The 14138-nt window shown below is 33.4% G+C and overlaps 1 protein-coding gene across 3 annotated transcripts in view; it reads right to left on the bottom strand.

Annotated features, from left to right (window-relative positions):
- Nucleotides 1-14138, bottom strand: part of Cht6 (Chitinase 6) — a 116214-nt gene that overhangs the window by 94193 nt on the left and 7883 nt on the right. Inside the window, exon 1 of one of the 3 annotated variants that reach the window (XM_053754227.1) lies at nt 3286-3292. The exons of the other annotated variants lie outside the window; for them this stretch is intronic. Within the exon in view, the coding sequence (XP_053610202.1) occupies nt 3286-3287 (2 nt within the window). The 5' untranslated portion in view covers nt 3288-3292. Of the gene's footprint in view, nt 1-3285; nt 3293-14138 lie in introns of those variants that run through there. 3 annotated transcript variants of the gene reach the window in all.

Here is a 14138-nt window from a genome sequence, read left to right as displayed (position 1 = left end):
GTTGGTGGTTAAGACCGTCCGCCTGTGATCGAAAGGTACCAGGGTCGATTCGAATCCTAATCTGACTGCAAAGAAAATTCTTTCGTCATAATAAAAACATAACATGATGTCAATTTAAACTAAAAGCAATCTCACTTAATAATTAAGTGAGATTGCTTTTATTAAGTGAGATTGCTTTTAGTTTAAATTAACATCATGTTATGTTTTTATTATGACGAAATAATTTTCTTTATAAGATATTTTTAATTATAAGTATTAGAAAGTTATTAAACTTTTAATTACTTATAATTAAAAATATCTTAAGTCTCTCTGGGCAAGCTAGGTGCCCATCACATCACTGTGCAAGTAAGTTATATTCTTTCGACAAGATCGAATCTTATAAGGATAAACTATACAGAAATATATTTCTTAAGTTTTTGCGAGGTTTGACGAGAATGCTTCCAAATAGGTTATGATCATATCTTCTTGAAGTAAGGCTGTGCGTACATCCAATTAAGCAATTCGTCTTTTTATGACATTTATCTTCCGGTGTCAGACCTTGCAGCGGACGGATTTTATACGAGGCTATTCCAAAGGTTGACGTGTTAACGCATCTTATTTGTTTGTAATAAACTTTATTGTATGAAAATTTGTAGATAAATCAAAATTAATAATAAAGAACATGTAGATATCACGGCGGTCTTATTATGTTTTGCACAAAAGTACAAAGTTTTTAAAGAATTTTTGAAAGAACAACTTGAAAAAAATTTCAAAATTGTTTTTTATCGTATAGTACAAGGGATAGAAGTAATTAGATACTTATCATACATTATGTATGTTGGGCGATAGCGAAAAGACTCGCGTACCTACATCCAATCCAGTTTATTCCAACACACAGTAGGAAGAATTGTGCAGAAATATTCACAGCACAGGCACAGTTTATAGAGTGGCGGCTTCAAAGTGCCTAATGCAACAGAGATGAATGAACGCAAGATGAAACGCACACGCGAAGATGTAACGGCAATTTGGTATGATTTTTTAATCCTCAGAAAAAAAATCAGATCATCACCTCATATAGAACCTCAGTATAGATATAGAATCACCTCGGTATAGACAGAGGTGAATCTCAATCCTAGATGTCTTTGAATATTCATTTCCGTCAGGAAAACCTACTGTAATCTATACTATTATTACAAAGAGGTAAGCGTTGTAAGCTTGTGAGTTTGTATGTTTGAGGCGGGAAATCTTCGAGGCTACAGAACCGATTTCAAAAATTCTTTCACCATTATAAAGGTACATTATCCAAGATTGCTAAAGGCTATATTTTATTTCAAAATTCACACGGGAGCGAAGTCCCGGGCAACATCTAGTTTTGTATAAAATTCAACGTATATTTGAGTAAATTTTATGTAGCGTAAAATCCAATAGAGATTCCGGTTTGGTCATCTTTTCGTGTCGCAAAATGTCAGAGTTGACATCGAAATCCTGTTCCGACCTTAGCCAAGGCCCCACATTTACATACTCAGTATTTGTATTCTAATTCGGTAATTATTAATCACTTTAGACATGTAAGATATAATGATAATATGATTATTTGAATTTTTCATTATAATTATTAAGAATTTCAATGTCATATGGGAGCAATATGTTTGTGTCACTAGTCAGGCATGATACAAAAAACTGTTTTTTTATGTATGTAGTGTCTTATAATTCACAATAAACATAAAACATTTTTGTGAAGTATATTATGTTTAAACACCACATTGATTAAATACTTTGAAAAAATACGATAAAACAAAATTAGCAAATGGCTATTTAATTCATTATTTTAAAACTAAAACAAGATATAAATCTATTTAAAATATTATAAGTAAACCAAATTAAAAAAAAAGAATATTTTGGTCATAATTATTAATTTGAAATTCTAATTACAGTTGTACAAACATTTTGAAATTAATAAAATTAAACAGTGGCCCGTTATTTTTAAACGCCAAAATAATCAAAATAATCTAATCTTGTACTCAGATGTTATGTATCATCACAGATTATATAATATTTCCGGTAATAGTATATCCTCTAGTCTTTGGTAAAAAAAAATCAATCCAATCCAACCGATTCGGAGAACAAGAATGTGGATCGTAACAACCGAGAAAGGGATATTGCCGGTATGCGGACGACCAAATAGTAAATGTCATGGGTGAGAGCGCCACGACTCTGCCGTTAAGCTGAGTAATGGCGAAGATACACGAGAAGAGTAACTAAACCTTAATTTAATCGCTAAAGTCTAGTCACTACAATATTTAAATAAAGCAAATACATTACTTTACTTTTTCTAGTCTGTAATTATTTAAATAAAGAATTGCTGGCTAGAAAAAAATATCAGGGTGAATTTCACGAGTGTTCGAACGCGGCGTGTAGCGTTTCAATAAATCGTCATGAAGATGAAAAAGCAAAAACAATTTGATTATTTTAGTAAATAACACTAACAGAAGCTATTTGACAGTAACTAAACCCGTGTAAATCGGGCAAGGAATCAAAAAAGGCGATGACTAGACTAAAAGTCCTTTTAAGGCAGCTGGTATTTAAGTTCATTAAATAAAACAGACATTTTAGCTGGCTTTTGGTAAATTGCTTTCTATTTTTCGGTTTTACAATTTATTAGAATTCGTATCTATATACGATAAAACCGTAGTAAATTATAAATTTAAACCTTCCTCAGGAAACACACTATATAATGGTGAAATTCGTACATACAGAAAGACACGACAGGGTTACCGGGACCTCTCGGTTCAGAGGCAAGCACTTGACCACTGCGCCACCGAGGTCGTCATTTCATTGTCAATATTAGAAAGACTACATAGGTACATACAGTTTTCAACAGATCACCTTTATACGGCTAATATCTACATCGTGAATCAGATAATATAGAATTAATCGAGTAAATATTTAGAAATCACCAGATGGTCGCCAATTTCCGAGCGAAAAGTGAAAGAATGCGTCTTGTAGACCGAGCACGTTGGCACTTTCTCGATTTTCTTTATCTGTGTGGGCCGTTGTGTAATGTTTGCTGGTCGATGATTCGGCACAATACTGTGTGATTATCGAGTGATGGAATGTGATATGTCACACCATTAAAAATACAAGTTCCTTTTAATTTCCGCGATTACTTTTTACTTCAAGGGGTGAAGATTTCGGCTGAACTAGTGGCGTGGTCTCGATAGCTCAGTGGTTAAGAGCACTGGCCCGGACACACGGGGGCATGGATTCAATTCCCGCTCGATTCCAGAATATTTTCATCCCATTGTTATTTTCAAAATTGAGTTTAAAGCGTTTAATTTTTTTTATTTCCTATAAATAAGTATGCTTTTTGAATCTGAAATGCAGTGACATTATTGCAACACCATGTAATGTAGGTTTCATGTAATTTATAGTAAGTTTCTCTGTCTTATTAAGACCTATCGTTGTAGCCTAATAATCCTCGCAAACATATTGAAATTATAACTTAAGTATAATCTATATTAAGATTTTATTTGCCTCATATATGTATGCTTCCATATTTCTTCTATGTATAATATGTTGCCCGGGGCTTCGCTCCCGTGGGAATTTTGAGATAAAATATATCCTATAGCAATCTTGGATAATGTACCTTTCTAATGGTGAAAGAATTTTTGAAATCTGTTCGGTAGTCTCGGAAATTACCCGCCTCAAACATACAAACTCACAAACGCTTACTTCTTTATAATAATAGTATAGATATAAAAGGGAAGAATGCCACCTCACTGACTCACTCATTCACTCACTCACCACGAAATCTCAAAAACTACAGAAATTTAGTAGGAAGGTAGATTGTGTCCTCCACAACTGCCATTTTTTTTTCAATACCTTCCCCAAGGGGAACAAATAGGAGTTAATATATAGTTTTTAAAAAACTTCGCTCAGTATTTTTTTTATCAAAATAATTCCACATACAACTTTATTCCATTCCAAATCTCTATTTTACTTAAGGAAAAACGTAAAAAAGAGCAAAGGCTATCTCGAGTACTGCCAAATATAACGCCCGGATACACACGGGTGGTGTGGTAGTTTTATTATCGTTTCAACCGTCGTCGTCAAGAGAACAAAAGAAAAACAATATTGCTTAGATTAAGTTAACGGAAAAGCGTGCCTATTTATATTTTTATTATATTATTTGGCGTTAAAGTTGCGTAAACGCGTAAGATAAGGCCTAGCTATAGTAATTTTATTTTTTATTTCACTCTTTTTGTTTATATCGCCCTCTCTGTCCTATTAACATTAAAATGCAAAAAAATTTGAGGATGTGTGTATGTATGTATGTTTGTTTGTTAATTTGTCACGCAAAATCTACTGGACCAATTGTTATGATATTTGGTAGACGGGTAGAATAAACCTGGAAGAACTCATAGGGTAATTTTCATCCCGAAATTCCTACGGGAGCGAAGCTCCGTGGCTCAGCTAGTCTTATACACTTATATATCCTACTAATAAATTATATATCCGAAAGTTTGTGACGATGATGTGTGTGTGTGTGTGTGCGTGTGTATTTATTACTCTTTCACTCAAAATCTACTGGACTAATTGTTATGGCATTTGGTACACAGGTAGAATATAACCTGGAATAACACATAGGGTACTTTTTTCATGTAATTTTTTAATGTTATTATTATATTAAAAAATAAGTTAAAAAACATGTGTGACATGTATAACAAATCCATTTTAAATATTGGATGTTTATCTATAAATGTATATTCTGTCACGAAATTACTTTGAAGCTAACTCAATGTGTGCAATTAGTCCATATATATTTATTTATTTCATAAATCAATTAGTGACAGACCAAAGAACAATATTATGAAAACCTAAACAAGTTTAAATGCCCGTACCGTACACCTAACAAGGCGCGGAAATTCCTAAGCTGTGTGTTCGTCTGTGCGTTAATAGGTTTTACATAACCATTATACAATAACCGAAGACTGGCATATATTACATGAGCCTGAGTAAATAAATCTATATACACATATAATAAAATCGTAAGTGGACTATGTCTGTACGTAGACGATATTTTTTTCAGTATATAAACAATGTAAGTACACAATAAAGTACATGGTCAAAAGGTATACTGAAACATGTTATGATTGTGATAGAGTGCTGATGAGAAAAAATAATATATATCACATTCTAATTAACCACACGAAATACTTTTAGAGATCGGGCTGACCATATCCCTCCAGCAGCACCCGTGCACGAGTTGACGCATGAGTCAGCCATCGCAAAGCTTAACCCACGAACCCACGACCCGCCCCAAGACGCCACCATATCGGTTCGACCATTTGAATGTGCATGACATATAAATCCAGTGATCAGCCGCATGTCATGTTAACATGGCACTCTATGTGGTGGTAATAAGGGCTAATTTACAATTTTGTGATGGTCGATGAACTGTTGACTGTACCTACTTATGTTGTTATGATAAACACGACCCTATTGCGGTTACAGCGGCTTATATTGCAAGTTTTGCGGTCGGCAAATGGTGCACTACAGATAGCTGTGTTTTACTAAGCATCCTTATAATATTTGTAATAAAGAAAGAAAGAAAACATTTATTTGCCAAAAACATGAGTACAAATAGACAAATTGATGTCAAAATGTATTAGACCTACACGTTTTACCGAATATAGGTATGCAAATATAAATAAATAAAGAGGAGCATGCTATCCACTACAAATCCAAAACAAAAAAAGAATTATAATGTACTTATACTAGCCCTAAATTCTATCCGAGTCTATCATTAAAGAAATCATTTAAAGTATAATAACATTTATCAGTTAATAAAGACTTGAGGTGCTTTTTAAATAGATTTAAATTTAAGCTTTTATATTGATTTGGAATTTTGTTGTAAATTTTCGGTGCCATACATACTATGCTATTACCGAGTAAAGCAGTTTTTGATGGGTGCATGCATAATCGATAGATATCTCGATGATTCCTCAATACTAATATAATTAATAATGATAGTTACTGTCGCTGAGATTTTTATTGCCAAATAGTGCTCTTTAGCCTCAATATAGTTACAACAAACCAGGGAGGTACTAAAGGACTTGATTAGAGGGAACAAGAGAGCACAAATAGTATTAAAAAAAATAAGTGAAAAACATGAGCTGGTAGTTAATGAAGAAATATTAAATAAATAAAGACATAAGTAAAAAAAACAAGTAAACAAACTCTGTCTTCGAGACAGATGGAGACAGGAATCAAATATATATTATAGTTACAAACAGCCAATACGTATGCTCATTTGCCCACTATACTATAAAAAATATAATTATACACACAATTTTTCAAATTTTTGAAGGATATTATACCTAGTGGTGATCTTCTTCTTTGCGCGTGTGTTTTTGCTAGTATCAGATTTTATTCCAATCGCCTAAGGCATCTGACATGACTTTTACGACTGCCTACCGGCATCTAGTGGCAGGTACTGGTCCTATTCTAGGGCGGAACCACACGACTGAAAACTCTAAACGTGTACCTTGAATAAATAAATTAAATATATAGAATTCCAAGGGCTACTAGAGCAATCTCCGGATATCCGTTTACACAAACCAAACAATAGACAATTATGTGATCTACAAGTATGGGATACGTGGCGGACCGTCGCTAACGCCGCTCCATTATCTTTGGTTAGAACGCTATTATTTTTGGTCATAAACAATGCGCGGATTGTGAAATATCTTCATGGTAATATGATCTAGGCTCTAACTTGTTAATATTATATCTAATGGTTTATAGAGGTTCTCGGCTGTGACTGTAGTAAGAAATGCTTTTAAAAACAAACCTTGAATTTTGTGAATTTGCCTGTGATTCCTGACATCAACCATCTTTGAGAATACTGTTGTTGCCTGCCAGCATATAAGGCTTTATATATGTATTTTAGTCGCCGTGTACAACAACTACTTGATGATATGGAAAAGTTCTATTCTGAGGCGGGAACTACTCGATTCGAACGTCCGAAAAAGCGGGATCAATTTAGACATTGATTTTAACCGGCGCGGCACCTGATCTTTAGACAAAATGGCGTACTCAACGTTTTCTGCGCATATTTAACATTAGAACATTGAATATTATAATTATATATGTTATATATTTTAGGTTACACTGCACCATGTTTCAGTAATGATATCGTAACATTTAAATACTATAAAACTATACGGAGTTAACGTCAAAATTTACGGTGCAACCCATCCAATATAATTTTAAGGTTACGTGTACGTTAAGAAAATATAATTTTGTTAACGCACACGTAACCTCGACACAATCAAAAATTATATAATTATAATAGATTGAGTATTGCTGCTCGTGGCTATTTATTTGAGTAGCTTTATTCAGTTCCCATACGAGAGGAAATGTGACTATTGTCTTAGCTTCCAGAAGGTTGGGTTACGAAGGCTATATTTGTAGTTTTAATCTATGGGTAAAATCAATGTTATCGTCAACGTTTAGTTTGCTAGGTTTTTTATACTACTGAATCAGTAAATAAACTTGTGTGTCGTGGAAAGTGGATACCGCAGCTTATAGGCGACTGGAACACCGAGTCTCTGAATAAATAAATAACAAATCACACAGATTGAGCTAGCCCAAAAGTAAGTTCGAGACTTGTGTTATGGGATACTAAGTCAACGACACTATATTTTATAACATATACATATATAGATAAATATATACATATAAAGATCATTGACCAGGGATCGAACCCGGGACCTCTCGGTTCAGAGGCAAGCACTTTACCATTTCGCCACCGAGGTTGTCAAAACGAATCGAATGATACGACCTTTTTGAAAAACTTCATGTTGTCTCTAGACAAAACTATGGCAGGGAACTCATTCCATAACATCAGAGTACAGTCAACAGCACATAAAGTTACTTTGCATGAACCTCTGTCGCATGGAGCAGTAATAGCGGCGAGTTTGCTATGCATGTAGTAGGTTGATGTGCCGTTGATTGTACGTGGAAGGAAATTCCTTTTAAAATTAATAATAAATAATTGTGGTCTCAATAGCTCAGTGGTTAAGAGCACTGTCCCGAATAGACAGGGGCGTGTGTTGGGTTTGCACTCAAGTGGGCCGGTGCAAAGACAAACTGACTAGGTGGGGTATTCTTGACCAGTCTCAAACATGTGCGATTGTGGCTTCTCCCCACAATCGATGGCTGATCTCCTCGCTTGTCCCGAGTGTCCAAATACCTGCACTCGGGCTGACTTGATGGCAGCTTCCGATGAAGACATCGAGGCGGCTCCAATCTGGCAGGAATATATTTAGGTAGCACCCAATAGAGCGTTGATTTGCCATCGACACGCAAAGAAGAAAAAGAAGAGGCGTTTGTTCAATTCCCGCTCGATTCCAGAATTATTTCATCTCGTTATTATTTTCAAAATTGTGTGACGTGTATAATAAAATCCATTTAAATCTGCCAAATAGGTGTGGAGCAAGTCACGGAAAATAAAAGACTATCAAATACACACAAGACTAAACTTTAATTTCCTGAAAAATGTTTGCACGGATAGGACAGTTTAGAGTAATGATTTGGCAAAAACTTGTTATCACATCCTCCACATTACTTAGCAATTATTGACCATAATTATTATGTAAGCGGACGGACAGACAGACGGATTGGCATTCCGGCAGTTGTAACTCATGGATCCGCTGGGAAATAACTAGAAAACTATTGGAAGTTCATTTGTCGTTTGGAATGGCACAAGGCCCACTAAGTTGGCCCGTTGTTTACACGATGGCTCGTAGTGCAGTGGACAGTTAATTATTATTGCTTTTCGGAGCTGGTTAAATAAATATAACGAGATTACTTCAGAGCACTTTTTATTAGAGTAACATTTTTAAATGTGACCGTTAATGTTGCTATAGTTAAAAAAATATAATTTAGTTTTTTTCATTATTTAGGGATATCATTTAGGGATTTCCAACAGCCATAGTTAATGCTATTTCAGGTTGTTCATTTTGAAGTGAAAACTTAATTAGTGGCGTTGTGCACTTAAAAAAATGTTAAACTCGCGTCAGTCATCGAAAATTCGTAAGACGTCAAAAATGCACAACGTTAATATTCAAGTTTCCACTTCTGCCGGCACTGCCGGAGTGAAACCCGTTTTATTTTTACTAAAGTCAGATTAACTAGTGACTTAGATGTTCACCACTAAGTTCAAATTTTAAATCCAGTTTAATGTAAAAAATATATTATATATAAATTGTTGTGTACATAAATAAATGAAGAACTTAAGTCACTATTTATACCTTAATAGAAAACAAGTTTAAATAGTATTACTTATTAAAACAATAATTAAACATTTTTTTTATTTATTTCTTAAAAAGCTACATAAATATTTTGGGCATTATATTAATGTATCACAATTTTTTCTTATTATTAGTGTTTAATAGTTTACTTTTATGTTTAAGGAAGTAATGTTTACCTTTAATTGGATTTCATGCTACAATAAGTACCTATTTAGATTGTTTAAGTTATTATGACCATGTTGAACATGTAACCTGTTGGTATAACTTAAATAAATAAATAAAAAACAATAACTACTTACCAAAATCTGTGTAATTATATAACATTCCTCACACACAAATATCCAAAAGGACTATAACAATTACAAAGGCATTAAATAGGCGTTTAAAATACCACCGAACCACGAGGAAATGTTCACAATTAGGTATATAAATTACTAGCTACGCCACCGGGCTTCGCTCCCGTGGGAATTTCGAGATAAAGCGTACCCTGTCGTTCCAGGTTATATACTACAAATGTACCAAATTGCATAACAATCCGTCCAGTAGATTTTGCGTGAAAGAGTAACAAACATCATACATGTTCACAAACTTTCGCATTTCTAATATTGGTACGATTTCCTTATTGTATAGGATAGTAGCAATTTGAAATCAAATAAAAATTATACTCAATGCATTATTATAGAGTAGATTATACAATGATTTTATCCCATTCATTCGGTTCTTTAAAAAAACATGAATTTATTATGAATTCAACTGTCTGTCTGACCATATAAATATAAATTTCTTATAAACTGTGGTAATTTTTTTGTTTTTCAACCTTCAACCTTACAAGGAATATAAGTGCATAAAGAGTCATTACGTGTTTCCTTATTCAATTAAAAAGTTGCATGTTTTATAATTTATTTATTTTTAAATTTCGTTCATAAATTTATGAAAAATAAATAAATGTAGGGCGAAAATGAATAAGTAGTTACGTAAATAGTTATGAATAGAAAAAATAAATTAATCATGAATAGAATAAATAAAATTACATCGTGAAATTTTATTATTTACTAGCGGTCCGCTTACACGATTAAAAACAATAAATGATACATACCTTCCACAGGAATCTCATTATCTATCGTATGAAAATCTGGGCGGTCGTTTTTGACTTTATCGCAAACAGACACGCAGACAGGTACAAACAGAAACGCCAGAGGACTTTGTTTTAATAATAATTAAGGATTTATTTTTAATGGCACATTTGTATCTTTGGAAACAGAAAGGAGAGGTTATAAAATGGTTTTAAAAATATTTCGATGATATATTTTGTGTTTGGTCACTCTACCAGGACCACGAGAAAAGTGACTCAGATCAACAGTGATTTAAATACTTATTGTAAAAAGATACTAGTTTGTCTGTACGAACGCGGTAAACTCAAAAGGTACTAGACAGATTTTTGTACGGTTTTCACTAATTAATAGTAGGTATTAATAGGGTAGATGTCAATTTTTGTTTTGATTATTATTAGAAGGCCCTTATATTATTAAAAACACAAGTGAAAAAATTATTGTGATAATCATATGCAATGCTTTCAAAGATATGACAAAAATAAAATCACACATTTTTTGGATTTTATATATGTACTAGCGGCTTTGCCCGCGTTAATTTTCCGGGATTAAAGATATGTCCTTTTCCATACTTTAAACTACATGTATGCGAAATTTCAAGAAGATTCATTGAGTAGCTAGCTAGCCTGAAGAGGTACTAAAGAAACAAACTTACTTTCGCATTTATAATACTAGCTACGCCCCGGGGCTTCGCTCCCGTGGGAACTTCGGGATAAAAAGTACCCTATGTGTTATTCCAGGTTTTATTCTAACCGTGTACCAAATTTCATAACAATCCGTCCAGTAGATTTTGCGTGAAAGAGTAACAAACAAACACACACACACATACATCCTCACAAACTTTCTCATTTATATTTTTATTTATTAATAGTATTAGTTAAGATTCTTTCTTGGACACTATCATGCACTAACTGCACTATCAAGGCGACATTCCGCGGGCGCTGATATGCGCCACGCCCTTGCCTTGTCTGCCTTCTACTGAGATGATATTGTTATATTTGCATTCATTATATTACGTTAACCTACATAAAAATGGCGGAGGTACTAACATTTTTTTTTAATTTACTACGATTTCTGTTTTTAAGATTTTTTCATAGATTTTCCGTAATTTTTTTTAAGAAATTAATAGAATGAGAGGGTTAATTTGTGGTCTACAGTTTGAAGCAAGTTTAAGTACCTATACAAGTTTTTCAACAAATAAAAGCCCGTATACAGGTAAATCTTAGGTTTTTTCAGAAAATCTTAAGATTTACCGGCATGGGTTGGTAAATGTAAGGATTTATAAATAATTGAGGATTTTATCGGGCTTTTGCCATTAGAATTTAGTATATGCTAGGTTTTGCTACTGAAGGCTGGTAAATGTTGGTTTTGGGAATAAAACAATGAGTAATTCTTATTATTAATCATTAATTTTTCAGTCAAAACCTTACATATTTTTATGTAGGTATCATAGTTATGAGAGTAATTAATTAACTAAGTAATTAGTATAGTCTAGTAATAGTCACATATATTTTCATTTGGTAAGTATTTTTATTTATAAATGTTTTTACCTACCTTTAAAATACTTCTTAAATAGTAAAAAATAACAAAAGTAAAATTATTTTCTCAATATTTACCGTGCGTTTGATGTAAATCTTAAGATTTACCAAGTGAGTGGTGATGAAAATAAGTAAGAATCGCAAAATTTGGACTTTTACCATTAAGAGTTGGTAAATCTTAGGTTTTACTGGAATATCTAAGGATTTACCGTAGTTCGTGCTTTTACAGTAACATACGAGTATATAATAACTAATTAAAACAAACAGATTAAATAAATAAAAATATGCCAGTCTCGGCAAATTGTGGCACTGAAACAACGAATCCGGAAGGCGGGAAGAATTATCCAGTAAAAGTGTTGTATGGCACCTAAAATTTAAATTATTTAAATTCTGATTATATTGTTGTGGAATTTGTTATAACAAAATTCCACAACAATATAATCAGAATTTAAATTAATTTAAAAAGCACCTCAGGTCCTTAGTGATTGATAAATGTTAATATAATTTGAACGATTTTTTTAATGATAGACTCATAAAAACATTTTGTTAATTTATTAACATTGGACGGTGAAACATTTTCCTACATGTTTTTGTTATTATCTTGTTTTTTTTTTTTTTTTTTTTTTTTTTTTTTTTTTTTTTTTTTTTTTTTTTTTTTTTTTTTTCAAAACAAACTCATCAAAAAATTTGTATTCGCGAGGTCTAAGTCCGCGACGGACAACTAGCATCTATCAGAATACCTGAAGTAAGCAATGTTTATAAAAGGTCAGAGTGTATAGAAACGGAACAGGTTCTATCCTCGATCGATATTGACTCTCTAGGCCAAAGGCTGCGCGAACCGCGAGAAATTCTCGTGTTACTCAATCGGTCAATACATATTCATACACTTTACATAGTGTATCTTCTTCAGAGGCTGAGGAAGAAACCAAGAATAGTATAGAAACAGCTATTCTATACATTAGATTATACACTAAATGTTGTCCGGGGCTTTGCTCCAGTGGGAATTTTGAGATAAAACAGCATATATAGCCTATAGCAATCTTGGATAATGTACCTTTCAAATGGTGAAAGAATTTTTGAAATCGGTTCGGTAGTTTCGTCGTTTACTCGCCTCAAACATACAAACTCACGAACGCTTATCTCTTTATAATAATAGCATAGATGAAGTGTTATATATGGTGCCTTGGATAGATCCTTTATGCGAAGTTTCAAGTTAATAAATTTCCTACGGGAACAGTTATTTTTCCGTGATGAAAGGTCCTTCTCCGTAAAGGTAGCAGACATAAGTTTTAAAACTAAATAGATTTTACACATACAACAACATACTATACCGAAGACACACGTAGCGCGTTGAACTCTTTTGTATGGCGCACGCTCTCATACAAAAAGTCAAGGGTTATTACTGTAATAATTCATTGTTACAATGCAACAGCCGTTCAAATGAACTGTTCTCACTCTCACTCGTGTACTAGTGCTGCGCGGCGACTTTCGCTGGATTTACGAGTGTTGGTTACGACGATTTTTTGCAATTTACTATTAACCAACGGCCCGTCCCGGCTTCGCTCGCGTAAAAACGTAATAAATTTTACACCTATTCCTTCCTCAGGAACCACTCTATCTATTGGTGAAAAACGCATGAAAATCCGTGAATTAGTTTTTGAGTTTATCTCGAACAGACAGACGCGGTAGAGTATTTTGTTTTATAATTTGTAAGGATATTATTAATTGGCTACTTTCCAACTAGTTTGACGACCTCGGTGGCGCAGTGGTAAAGTTCTTGCCACTGAACCGAGAGGTCCCGGGTTCGATCCCCGGTCGGGTCATGATGGAAAATGATCTTTTTCTGATTGGCCCGGGTCTTGGATGTTATTCTATATATGTATATGTTATAAAATATAGTATCGTTGAGTCAGTATCCCATAAAGTCTCGAACTTACTTTGGGGCTAGCTCAATCTGTGTGAATTGTCCTAATATATTTATTTATAAATTAGAAACTATTTTCTAATGTCATAAACAAAAATGTTATATGGAGCTTGTGTGACAGTAATGTGTCGTGACGTCACGGATTTTAGAGTCAAAATCATTTCTAATGTGACTTTTATGAGATCGAAATAATAGTATTAGTTTAATCACAGTTCGCGGTTTAGTGACATGTACAAAAGTACAGTCGACCACAAATAAATTTATACTGTAC

The sequence above is a fragment of the Plodia interpunctella genome, chromosome 13, assembly GCF_027563975.2.
Source record: "Plodia interpunctella isolate USDA-ARS_2022_Savannah chromosome 13, ilPloInte3.2, whole genome shotgun sequence".
NCBI classification, from domain to species: Eukaryota; Metazoa; Arthropoda; class Insecta; order Lepidoptera; family Pyralidae; genus Plodia; species Plodia interpunctella.
The sequence above is the reverse complement of the archived record's forward strand: the minus strand, read 5'-3'. Positions and strand labels throughout refer to the sequence as shown.